The 11,342-nt window shown below is 64.3% G+C and overlaps 2 protein-coding genes across 6 annotated transcripts; one reads left to right on the forward strand and one right to left on the reverse strand.

The window, feature by feature from the left end:
* Positions 1-3,890, forward strand: SPAG7 (sperm associated antigen 7). Its single transcript, XM_047831950.1, has 7 exons — positions 1-145; positions 2,446-2,513; positions 2,742-2,830; positions 2,960-3,044; positions 3,164-3,253; positions 3,341-3,497; positions 3,605-3,890. The coding sequence occupies exons 1-7, from the start codon at positions 61-63 to the stop codon at positions 3,712-3,714; spliced, it is 684 nt and encodes a 227-aa protein (XP_047687906.1). The 5' UTR covers positions 1-60; the 3' UTR covers positions 3,715-3,890.
* A 597-nt stretch (positions 3,891-4,487) lies between these two features.
* On the reverse strand, positions 4,488-11,038 carry ENO3 (enolase 3). 5 transcript variants are annotated; one of them, XM_047831936.1, is made up of 12 exons: positions 10,465-11,038; positions 8,473-8,559; positions 8,144-8,239; positions 7,920-7,978; positions 7,672-7,741; positions 7,175-7,308; positions 6,059-6,281; positions 5,757-5,954; positions 5,436-5,637; positions 4,958-5,066; positions 4,743-4,801; positions 4,488-4,649 (listed from the first exon to the last, which is right to left on the reverse strand). In XM_047831936.1, the coding sequence occupies exons 2-12, from the start codon at positions 8,555-8,557 to the stop codon at positions 4,580-4,582; spliced, it is 1,305 nt and encodes a 434-aa protein (XP_047687892.1). In that variant the 5' UTR covers positions 8,558-8,559; positions 10,465-11,038; the 3' UTR covers positions 4,488-4,579. The 5 variants fall into 5 exon arrangements, with proteins under 5 accessions (XP_047687892.1, XP_047687894.1, XP_047687891.1 ...); XM_047831938.1 differs by having other exon boundaries at positions 10,795-10,871; XM_047831935.1 differs by lacking the exon at positions 10,465-11,038 and adding an exon at positions 9,825-10,421.
* Between the last annotated feature and the right edge of the window lie 304 nt (positions 11,039-11,342).

Genomic DNA, 11,342 nt, shown 5'->3' on the forward strand with positions numbered 1-11,342 from the left:
CCTTAAAGGCATTTCGCCCTTCCCTTTAAGACGCGCCGCCCCTTCTCAGTCACTCCCAAGATGGCGGACCTACTGGGCTCCATCCTGAGCTCCATGGAGAAGCCACCCAGCCTCGGGGACCAGGAGTCTCGGCGCAAGGCCCGAGGTGAGGACCCCAAATCCGCAACCGCCTTTCTTCGCCCGGTTTTCAGGACCACACTCTCCCCCCTTCGGACGCTGCCGCCGCCTCAACCTTGAAAGACCCCCTCACAGGCCCCTACGGAGACCCCCAGAGTCCCTAAAAGGGCTGCCGGCCCGCCCGCTCTTGTTAGCGGGCGGTGATTGGCTACCTCAAGCCCAGCGCCGCCCCCGCCTCTTCCCTACTGGCCTTCCGCAGTCCTTGTTTCCAATTCGCCGGCGAGCCCGCCCGTCCGCCGCTGTCGTGCTCTGATTGGCTGGCTGCCTCCAGCCCCTGGGCGTTCCTCGCCCGCCCGCCCGCCTCGCCCCGCCCGCGGTTCGTGGGGTGGGGGGCGTGCCCGGCCTGCGAGTCCTGGCAACCCCCAGCCGTATTCCGATTGGGTCCAGGGCACGCCCGTCCGCCACCCCTTCGCCTCTATTGGCCAGCTCCACTTAGAGCTCTGCCCACGAAGTCTTGTCCCACCTTCCTCGGGCCCACCCCGCCCCCAGCGCCTCCTATTGGCGGCCGGGTCCTTCGGGTGCCCTACGCCCCCTCCCCGAACACCTGCCCTGCCGCGTCCCCGCCGCCCCTCCCTCGAGGTCAGCCTCCCAGCCCCCGGCTGCCGGCGGATCGCGCTACTGACTGGAGGGACAGGGACGCTCCTGCCCCTGAGCCGCTCCCTGCGGGCGGGCTCCTCCGCGCGGGGGCCGGGATCCTGGGGTACCGTCGCGGATCCCGCAGCCCCGAGCGCGCAGGAAATGATCACCCCGCAGTTTGGTAGCCACCTTGCAAAATAATTGTCACGAGGGCAATGACCCAGGGGCCCTGACCCGGTGAGCGGACAGAGCTCGGAGGAGATCGGGGACGTGTGCGAACTGGACACTGGAATTCGTGCTCTCCCTGACTGCCTAGGCGGGGCTCACCAGCGGCAGTTGGTGGACCAGGAAGCTGAAGTGCATAGTGTTAGGTACTCGCTTGAGGTCACAGGGTTACTAAGTGGTAGGGCTTTACACCTGGCTTTAAACTGGAGTTAAGCCTACTCGATTTTTTTTTGCCAACATTTTTTTGTTTTTTAACGTTTATTTTTGAGAGAGAGAGCATGAGCGGCAGAGGGGCAGAGAGAGAGGGAGACAGAATCTGAAGTAGGCTCCAGGCTCTGAGCTGTCAGCACAGAACCCAACTCAAGGCTCGAACCCACGAACCTTGAGATCATGACCTGAGCCGAAGTCGGGCACCTAACCGACTGACCCCTCAGGCGCCCCTTGGCCAACATTCTTAACCTTAATCTTAATGCCACTTCCTCAGATGCAGAGGGACCCGTTAGAGAGCTGTCAGTGGTCAAGATAAGATGCACTGATGGCAAAGCCCCTGGGATGAGAGAAAGAACGCCTAGCCTGAGCTATCAGGCCCTGGGGCCACGGAGACTAATGGGATGGGAGGTGAGCAGGGCGCCTGCCCTCCAGCAGCCCAGAGTCTGGCCGGAGAGACAAATACAAAGTGACATTATGTGGGTTCTCAGCACCTGCTCTAGTGGCTGTCTGAACCAAATGTGCTTTGGGCCCAGAGGAAGCGGCAACTGTGACTCATGGTGGGTCTCGGTGTGCAAGAGGAGGAGAAGCACTCGAAGCAGAAGGAGGCACAGGTGCAAAGGCCTGGGGTGGCCAGGCAAGCGGGAGGCGGCTCGGGACAGCTGCCGGGATTTGGTCCAAGGAAGTGGAATCAAGGGTGTGAGGGATTTGAGGTGGCCAGAAAGGGGCGGGGGCGCTGAGACCTGAGCTGGGGGAGCTCCTTCGCAGCTCACCTTGGACTTGGATGCCTGCGCTCCCAGAGGAGGAGGGGGCCTGTCCCTCCAGCGTCATCCTGTCCGTAGAAGTGAGAAGTGGGGGTGTCACAAAATATAGGAAGTTAAATAATTTCCCCTTTCTTGCGTAGACGCTGTGACAGGAAGCTCTTGAAGGCCAGGCCCGAATCCGCTCTCCTGACCTCCCCAGCTGTCTCCCGGTTCCTCGCGTGTCGTGGGCATGAAATAAATGTTAATCGGATTCCCCAGCGGGGTTGGGAAACGGGACCTTGCTGTTCCCGCTGCACGGCGGGCTCTTGCAGGGCAAAGCTCGGTCCGTGTCTGTGCCACGGGACCTAACACAGCGCCACGTACGGAGAACGTACGAACCGACGCTTGGCAGCAGTCCTCCCGCTCTCCCAGCGGGCCCGGGTCCCCTTGGCAGCCTGACGGACTCTCCCCGCCTGTGCCTCCGCCCCTGGCCTCACGCTGCCCTTTCTGCCCCCAGAGCAGGCCGCCCGCCTGAAGAAGCTACAGGAACAAGAAAAACAACAGAAGGTGGAGTTTCGTAAAAGGGTGAGGACAGTTGGAGGTGTCACAGGCAGCTTCAGGGAGGACCTCGGATAAGTTAGACTTGGAAGGTGGAGGACTCAGGTTTCCCCAGATGTCTCCGGGGAGGAGCCTGGAAGCCAGCGGCGTGGAAGCTGGGAAAGGCGTGGGGAGGCGATGGCCCGATGGCCCGGCTAGGGCGAGGGATGCTGGGGCGGAGCGGCCCTCCCATGCCGTCCTTCTCCTTCTCCCAAGATGGAGAAAGAGGTGTCTGATTTCATCCAAGACAGCCGGCAGATCAAGAAAAAGTTTCAGCCGATGAACAAGATCGAGAGGAGCATCCTGTGAGTGTCCCCGGCCTGGGCGGCTGGGCGGGGAAGGGCCAGCGGGGACCCGTGAGAAGGGGGTGCCGCCCCTCCCCCCCCCCCCCCACCACGGTGCCGCACACTCTCCCCTCCGCCCTCCCTTCCCAGACACGATGTGGTGGAGGTGGCTGGCCTGACGTCCTTCTCCTTCGGGGAAGATGATGAGTGTCGCTACGTCATGATCTTCAAGAAGGTGAAAGGCCCGAGCTCCGCGCTCCCCTGTCTCGTCTTCGGCCTGTGTCCGCTCCCCCCTCCGGGGGAGAAGCCTGGGGTGCCTGTGGACCCTTGACCCCGGCATTCCCCTGTCCCTAGGAGTTCGCGCCCTCAGATGAAGAGCTGGAGTCCTACCGTCGCGGCGAGGAGTGGGACCCCCAGAAAGCCGAGGAGAAGCGCAAGCTGAAGGTGAGCCGCGAGGGGCAGGCCCTGGAGCCTGCGGCCCAGCACCCCGAGTCAGGCCCCCTGAGCGCGGGCCTCCCTCTGCACCCCCAGGAGCTGGCCCAGCGGCAGGAGGAGGAGGCAGCCCAGCAGGGCCCCGTGGTGGTGAGCCCCGCCAGCGACTACAAAGACAAGTACAGCCACCTCATCGGCAAGGGGGCGGCCAAGGACGCGGCCCACATGCTACAGGCCAACAAGACCTATGGCTGTGGTGAGGCCCCGGCGGGGCTGGGGAGGGCAGAAGGGAGTGGGGGAGCGCTGGACGGCAGGCAGGGGAGAGGCTGTGATAACGGGGCTCCCACCCTCCTCGCCCCCCAGTGCCCGTGGCCAACAAGAGGGACACGCGCTCCATCGAAGAGGCCATGAACGAGATCCGGGCCAAGAAGCGGCTGCGGCAGAGCGGGGAAGAGCTGCCACCGACGTCCTAGGCGCCCCAGCAACCGGGGCGGGCCGGGGACAGGGGGACAGGCTGCTGCTATTAGGACCCATCCTGGAGCCCCACCTCCGCACCGCCTCCCGTCTGCGGGCACCGGGCCGGGGAGGCGGGTATGTGACTTGTCACTGTCCGAGCTCGGACCCTCGAGTGGTGTGTGTGCGCTTGCGCGTGAGTGTGCGAGTGTGAATGCACAGGTGGGTATTTAACGTGTATTATTCTCCTTTCTCCTCGGAATTTTCTTCCCCACGGGGCTGGGATTACTTTACACTCAGTAAACACTGTTTGACCCAATGTCTTGATTTGTCTGAACAGGGAAAGGGGGGTCCTGGGGAGGAAGGGAATTTTAGGTTGATTAGTGTGACTGCTGTTTGTGTAGACCAAGGATGGCCAGATACTGGCGCTCTCAGGGCCGGGGGGGGGGGGGGGGGGGGGGGGGATGGGGGAGGGGGTTCCGAAGAGGTACGATCTGTGGGGCACACTCCCTGGAGAGTTTTCACACTCTCACTCCCACGGAGCTGCCCCTCGGGTGGGTCACACCCTCGGCCCCGCCCCCCTCCCTTCCCGGAGCTGGTTCCACGTGCCTTCAGTGCCCCTCTGGCTGCGTACACGGCGCCCCCTTCCCCAGCCTCCTTCCAAAGTGTGACCCCCCCCCCCCCCCACCGCCCTCTGGTCCCTGCGGGTGATGCGTCTTTCCTTCCCTTCCCGCCCCGCCTGTCCGCTCAGAGACCCGCACCTGCTCACTCGCCACAAGGACCACACCGTGTCTATGTTGGCACCAGCGTTTATTTCCCAAGGAGGGGCTTGTGGGCCTAGGTCTGTCCCATGGTGTCTTGTGGGGTCTCAGAGCCTCCAGTTTCTCACTTGGCCTTCGGGTTACGGAACTTGCGTCCGGCAAAGACGGCCTTGTTCCCAAGGGCCTCCTCGATCCTAGAAGACAGGTGAAGTCAGGGCTGTGCCTTCCTACCCAACGGCCCTCGGCTCCCCTCGTCCAGGCCCCCTGCGCCCACTGCACCCCCATACCTCATGAGCTGGTTGTACTTGGCCAGGCGCTCTGAGCGGCAGGGGGCACCAGTCTTGATCTGAGGAAGAAAAGGGAATTTGGAGGACTGTGTGAGGCTAGAGAAGCCAGATCCGGCCTGGCCCGGAGGGAGCTTCCCATGGTGGCGGTCCAACCCAGGGATGGGAACCCAGGGCCCCCAGGAAACTTGGGTCAGACGTTTGGGAGTCGTGAGTACCTGTCCCGTGCAGAGCCCCACCACGAGGTCAGCGATGAACGTGTCCTCGGTCTCCCCGGAGCGGTGGCTCACCATCACCCCCCAGCCGTTGGACTGGGCCAGTTTGCAACTGGGCAGAGAGCATGCTCGATAAGGCCAACTGACCGGGGCCCCAGAGGGAAAACCAAGGGCCGGTGGGGCTTCTCCCTTCCATTTGGGGGAGGAGGCCCTTTGCAGGGAGGGGAATGACTAAGTTCTTGGGGAAGGAGCAGAGAAGGGGCGACTCTAGACTCTGAGTCTGGGCCCTGGACGTGCTGGTGGGAAGGAAGGCAGGATCTAGGAGGGAGGAGTGGGGGCAGGACACGGCGGGGTCACCTGGGCAACGCTCCGGGGTCAGGAGGGTGGGGACGGGGCGGGAACCAGGGAAGGCGGACGTGGCTGGCCAAGCAGAGCTGGGGCGGAGGAAGGCCGCGGCCCCCCGGGGCCAGGAGGCACTCACGCCTGGATGGACTCGGTCACGGAGCCAATCTGGTTGACCTTCAGCAGCAGGCAGTTGCAGGCCTTCTTCTCAACAGCCTGGGCGATCCTCTTGGGGTTGGTGACCGTGAGGTCATCCCCCACGATCTGGATGTTAACCCCCGAGAGGAATGAGGTCCAGGTGGCCCAGTCATCCTGGTCAAAGGGGTCCTCAATGGAGACCACTGGAAGGGGATGGGAGAAGAACCGGGGTGAAGGTCAGAAGAGTTGGGATGGGGATTTCGACGGGGCTCAGGACAGCCAGGGGCTTGGGCAGGAGCCACAGGACGCGTGGGGGTCTCACCAGGATAGTTCTTGATGAAATTCTTGTACAGCTCCCCCAGCTTCTCCCCAGTGATGTGCCGCGCGGGGTCATCGGGAGACTTGAAGTCGAGATCGTACTTCCCGTTGCGGTAGAACTCCGACGCCGCCACGTCCATGCCTATCACCACCTTGTCTGGGTAGCCAGCCGCCTGGATGGCCGTCTTCAGCAGCTCCAGGGCTGGGGGAGGGGCAAGAGGGCGCCTGAGGCTCCAGGGTGCCCCGTCTCTGCGGCCCCCTCCACTGTGGGGACGCAGGGTCCTGCCCCTCAGAGCTCACACTGACCTTCGTTATTCTCCAGGATGTTGGGTGCGAAGCCGCCCTCGTCGCCCACGTTGGTGGCATCCTTCCCGTACTTGGCCTTGATGACCCCCTTGAGGTGGTGGTAGACCTCGGCGCCAATGCGCATGGCCTCCTTGAAGGAGCTGGCTCCCACGGGCAGGATCATGAACTCCTGCATGGCCAGCTTGTTCCCGGCATGGGAGCCCCCGTTGATCACATTGAAGGCCTGTGAGGGGGAGGGGGAGCTCAGCCCCGGGCCAGGGGCTGGGAGGGATCTAGAAGGAATGGGGAGGGTCCAGGTGGAATCCTGGCTCTCCTGATCACCCGCTGAGTGCTCTAGGGGGGGGGAGTACTTTCGCTCCTCAAGGTCTCTTTCCTTGTTGCGGTAAGACAGGGATACCACCGGCTTACCTGCAGGACCTCGCACTGAAAATTACAGAAGCGGAACGCAGCGTTCTCAGCGTGCGGCCGCTTCGGGCCGGGTAGTGACGCTGACGTGGTGGTTACCACAGCCGGTGCTCCCCGTGTTCTGTGAGCTCAGTTCATGCTCACAGCAGCCCTATCAACTAGGCACTGTGATCATCCCCATTTCACAGATGGGGAGACCGAGGCAGAGAGCGGTGACACACTCTTGCCTGAGACCACACAGCTGGTGAACAGGCAGGAACCTAGCGGCTTGTCTCCAGAGCTGCCCCGTTAATTAACGATAAGTGGCAACGTTATTAGCGAGATAAAATTCAAAGGGTTTCCAGCAACAGGAAATTGGGTTTAATAAGGATCAGGGGAGACAGAAAGAAATGCCGAGATCCTCGCCACGAAGAAGCACTTGATCTGCTCCGGGGGCCTGGGCTGGGACTAGACGCTGGAGCTCTCACTGAGTCTGGCACTGGAATGCGAAGGCACAGGGTTGTGCCAAGGGAAGGCAGCAGAGGCTTAAGGGAAGGCTGGGATTGTGGGAAAGAGGGAGGGGCTGGGCCGCGGCTGGAGACGTTCCACCGCAGGAAACCGTTTCTTTGGCGCTGGGTCTGGAAGGTGGCCTTTCCAGGGGCAGCTGGTGCCCCCCTCCCTGGGCGGGGCGGCTCAGCCACTGTGGCATCCGGCGAGGGCAGCTGCACTCACAGGCACGGGGAGGACCAAGTCCGGGTTCCCGGCGAGGTCTGCGATGTGCCGGTAGAGCGGGACCCCCTTCTCGGCCGCGCCGGCCTTGCACACAGCCAGCGATATGCCCAGGATGGCATTGGCCCCAAACTTGGCTAGAGGAGGCACGCACAAAGAGACAGTGAGAGCTTCTCCCCCAGCGTCTGGCGTCACCCCAGGAAGAATCTGGAACCCCACACCACTGGGCGTCAAGAGCTCGTTAACAGATCTCTCCCCAGCCGCCCAAGGTGCTCTGGGAGCCCCCACCCCAGGGCAATGTGTCAGCCTCACAGCCGTGTCCACGGCCCGCCAGGCCCGGCAGAGGGCAGGCCTCAGGAAATGCCTGTGCGGTGAATAAAGATCCATCCAGCCACGATGTGCCCCGAAATGTGGGACACAGAGATCACCTAACCGGACCTCAGTTCTGGGGTCTCTCCCATCCCCCCACATCCCTTGCCTCCCCCTGGAGCTTGACTCACACTTATTTTCAGTCCCATCCAGCTCGATCATAAATTTGTCAACTTTTTCTTGATCCACAACGCTTAGTTTCTGGAAGGAGAGGTCAGAGAGGGGAGAACACAGGTCACATGCGGGAGGCAGTGCGGGCATTTAGGGTGGACAGGACAGGACGGCTGGCCAAGCAGGGCCCCTCATGCCTCCCAAGGAGGGGGGGCTTAGGGAGAGGCAGCTGGGGGTGGGGCGCGGTGGGAAGCAGGCGCCCTCTTGCCTTTTCCAGCAGAGCGGGGCCTAGGGTCTTGTTGATGTGTTCCACGGCTTTCAGGACCCCTAGACAGGCCGGAGAAGGGGGTTCAGATCTCTGATGCCAGCAGGCCTCTTCCTGAGGGCTCCAGTGCCCTAACCCCCTCACCCCCACCCCCACCCCAAGGGCTTCGGGCCCAGTCCTGAAACCACCACCCACAACAGGCGCCTCCAGCGATGGGCCGCCCTCACCTTTCCCCAGGTAGCGGGATTTGTCTCCGTCTCTCAGTTCCAGGGCTTCATAGATGCCCGTAGAAGCTCCGCTGGGCACAGCTGCTCGGAATCGACCTGGGCGGGTTGAATGGGAAGGTCACGTGGGGTCCCAGCCGCACCCAAGGGGCCAAGGCGTCCTCTCTGAGCCCAGAGGCAGGGGGCAGTGCAGGGGGAGGTTCCCGCTTCTCTGGGAGACAAGGCCTGGGGAGAAGTCCTGGGGGAGGGGATCCCACAGAAAGGAGAGGATGTGGAGCGGGACGGGGGAGGGGTGGGGTGGGGTGGGCAGAGCCCGTTGGGGCCTGTGTTACCCTTGGCTGTGTGCAGGTCCACCTCTACGGTGGGGTTGCCCCTGGAGTCCAGGATTTCCCGGGCAAAGATTTTCTGCATGGCCATGGCTGCAGGACAGGAGGTGTAACTTAGTGTGGACAGTTGATCTCCCTTAAGGAGCCCGAAATCCCTTGCCCTTTAAGAGTCTTCCCCACCCCAAGAAGGCAGGTGCTGGAGCTAAAAATACCCCACAAAAAGGTCACAGAGGAAAAGGCTGGCGCAGCCCCCTCCCCCACTCAGGGCAGCTCCTATTCCACCCCCAACCTGGGAATCCAGGGGCCCCTCCTAGAACTGCTTGGATTGTGGGCAGCCTGGACCCCCGTCCCCGCAAAGCTGCACTGAGGCCTGCTCCCTCAGCCTTCCGCTCGAGCACTGCGCTCTCCCTGGCCCCGCTGGCCCTCAGACCCTCTTCTGCTGTTCTGGTTCGCATCTTCCCGCACCTCCAAAATCCGCGGGGACCCCAAATTCCCCACCTGGCCCCAACTCCCCCTCCCCTTTGCAATCCACCTCCACCTGCCTCTCTTCACAGCCTTCAGGGTGTCGTCAGTCCCTGGTCCTGGGCACCCCCAACCTGCGTGCTCCAACCCTTCCAATCAAAGCTTTCTCCAGCGGGAGGGGGGGGGTCCCAGGAGGAAGACACACCTGACACAGCCCCCCCTTTCTCAAACCAGCACCCCCGTCCCCCTTCACTACCCCCCATCGTCTGGGACTGCAAGATTCGCCAGACCTGAGATGTCTCCGCTGGGGGTCTGGGGTGAGCTCCGAGTCTGGATGGCAGCTGGGACAGTGTCAGCTCACCCCCTCTCAGGCCGGGCATTTATCCCCGAGCCACCCTGTGCCCCGGCCAGCCCCGCCCCTCTCTCCCTCTTCGTCCCCCTCCCCCCCCCTCCTCCGCACTGGGCTGCCAGCCAAGTGCCCACTACAGCCTAAATCAGAAGCCTTTGGCCCTGGGCACCTGCCCCCTTCCCAAAGGTCAATGACGACCCCTCCTTCCTCTGTATCCCTCAACACAAACCCCTACTTTTAATTCCAGCCCCGGGGAGGGGCTTGGGAGGGCCTTCAGATCGGGGGTCTCCCCCTCCCCGGGATTACCGTACCATTTTGCAAAGGTTAAAGAGGAACCAGTGCCCTTTAGCAAAGGCCAAGGGTAACCTGAGCCCTGCAGGGCTGGGGAGGGGGCCTGGAAGAGGGGCTGCAGGATTGACATCCACACATGCTCAGCTCACTTGGCAGGCGCCTGGTCGCCTCTGCCGTCGGTCGGAGAAGGGGCCGGGGGCGTGGGCAAGCTTTGAGGTGTAACCCCCCCCCCACTCGGAAGGCGAGAGAGTCTCACCTCTCAGGGTCCTCATTGTGGCCTCTTTCGGCCTCACCCCACCCTCCCCGCTCCGGGCGGGCGAGGGGGGTGGGGGAGGGGGCGGGGAGACGAATTTAGATGGGCCCCCAAGAGTTGGCGCGGCTCCCTACTGATAGCGCTGGGACAGCACTTGTCGCCCGGCGTGGAGACTGGCAGACGGGGAGCCTCTCTCCCGGCCGACCTCGGGCGCTTAGGGGCGCGGCCCCCGCCCGCCAGTGAATGATGTTAACCGGGAGTGCACAAAATGAATGGCGGGAGGACGGGTGGCCCCTGCGAGGAGGTGGGTGTCTGCCGGGGCGCACACCCGCCCCTCCCCCCACCCCCGGCCGCGCCCTCCCGGGATTTTTCCGGCCCGGGGTCGGGGGTGCGGCGGGGCAGAGGTCGGGAGCCGGCGGGCGGGGAGCGCCGCCACGTGCCCGAGCGCCGGCCCCGCCCGAGCTCCCGGTGACTCAGCCGCGCGGCTGTCGAGGAACGGGCTCGGGGGGCGTCGGTGCCGGGAGCTCGGGGCGGCCGCGCGGGGTCGCGCGCCCCAGGCCTGGGAGGACCAGCGGGACGCCCCTCCCCCAGCACCGGAAGCGGCCCAGCCCCTCGGCGCCCGGCGCGCGCGGGGCTGCCCCACCTGAGCCGCCGCGGGGCCCTGCCCACCGCTCCGCGCCGGGCGCCGGGTGCGCTCGCCGCGCTCAAGTTCTCAGCCGAAGTTTTACCGAAAAGAAGGAAAAAACCCAAGGGGCCCAAACGGGAAGGGACTTTCCCCTGACTGAAAAAGTTGCAAAGCGTGAGGCCTCTTGGTATTCTTCCGCTCTGAAAAGTAGTCCCGCCCCTCAGTCCCGCGCGCGATGACCTCGGTGGCCCCGGGTCGAGGGGCGCGGCCGGGGGCGCGAAGTGCTCGGCCGGGGGAGGGGGGCGGAGAGCCCGGGGAGTGCGGGTGAGGCCTGGGACCGGAGCTGACCCTGCGGAGGGTCATCCCCGGGAGCTCGGCTTGTGCCACTCGGGCTGATGCTAGAGACACGGGTGTCCCCGCGGGGATGCCTTGAGCTCCGAAGACGGCCTGGGTACTTGTCACATCCCTCTTGGCTCCCGCGCGCCTTAGCTGCCTATAGCCGAACGGAGCAGCGGCGCCGCCGCCCCCTCCGGTCGGCGGGAGACACGTCCCCGGCCCGCCCGCCTCCGCGGGGGGTCCCGCCGCCCGCTTCCCCGCGCGCCCGCGCAGCCGGCCGCTGGCTCCAACGGCCCCGCGCCCTCCCGCCCGGCCCGGCCCGGCCCGCGCAGGCGCGGGCGCACGCGCCGCCGCCGCCGCTCCTGCCCTCCGGCGGAGGTGGGGGAAGGGGGAGCCGTTCCGTTTAACCCTGAGCACCCCGCACCCTCTTCGTTGCGCCCAATTCGCAGCTCGCCAATTCCTCCTTTCACTTTCCTTCCTCCCTCGGGCTCACTCCCTTCCCCGACACCAAAGTCCGATTTATATTCCAGGCGAAGTGGAGCGAGCCCGGACCCTAACCT

Source organism: Prionailurus viverrinus, chromosome E1 (genome assembly GCF_022837055.1).
Source record: "Prionailurus viverrinus isolate Anna chromosome E1, UM_Priviv_1.0, whole genome shotgun sequence".
Lineage (NCBI taxonomy): Eukaryota > Metazoa > Chordata > Mammalia > Carnivora > Felidae > Prionailurus > Prionailurus viverrinus.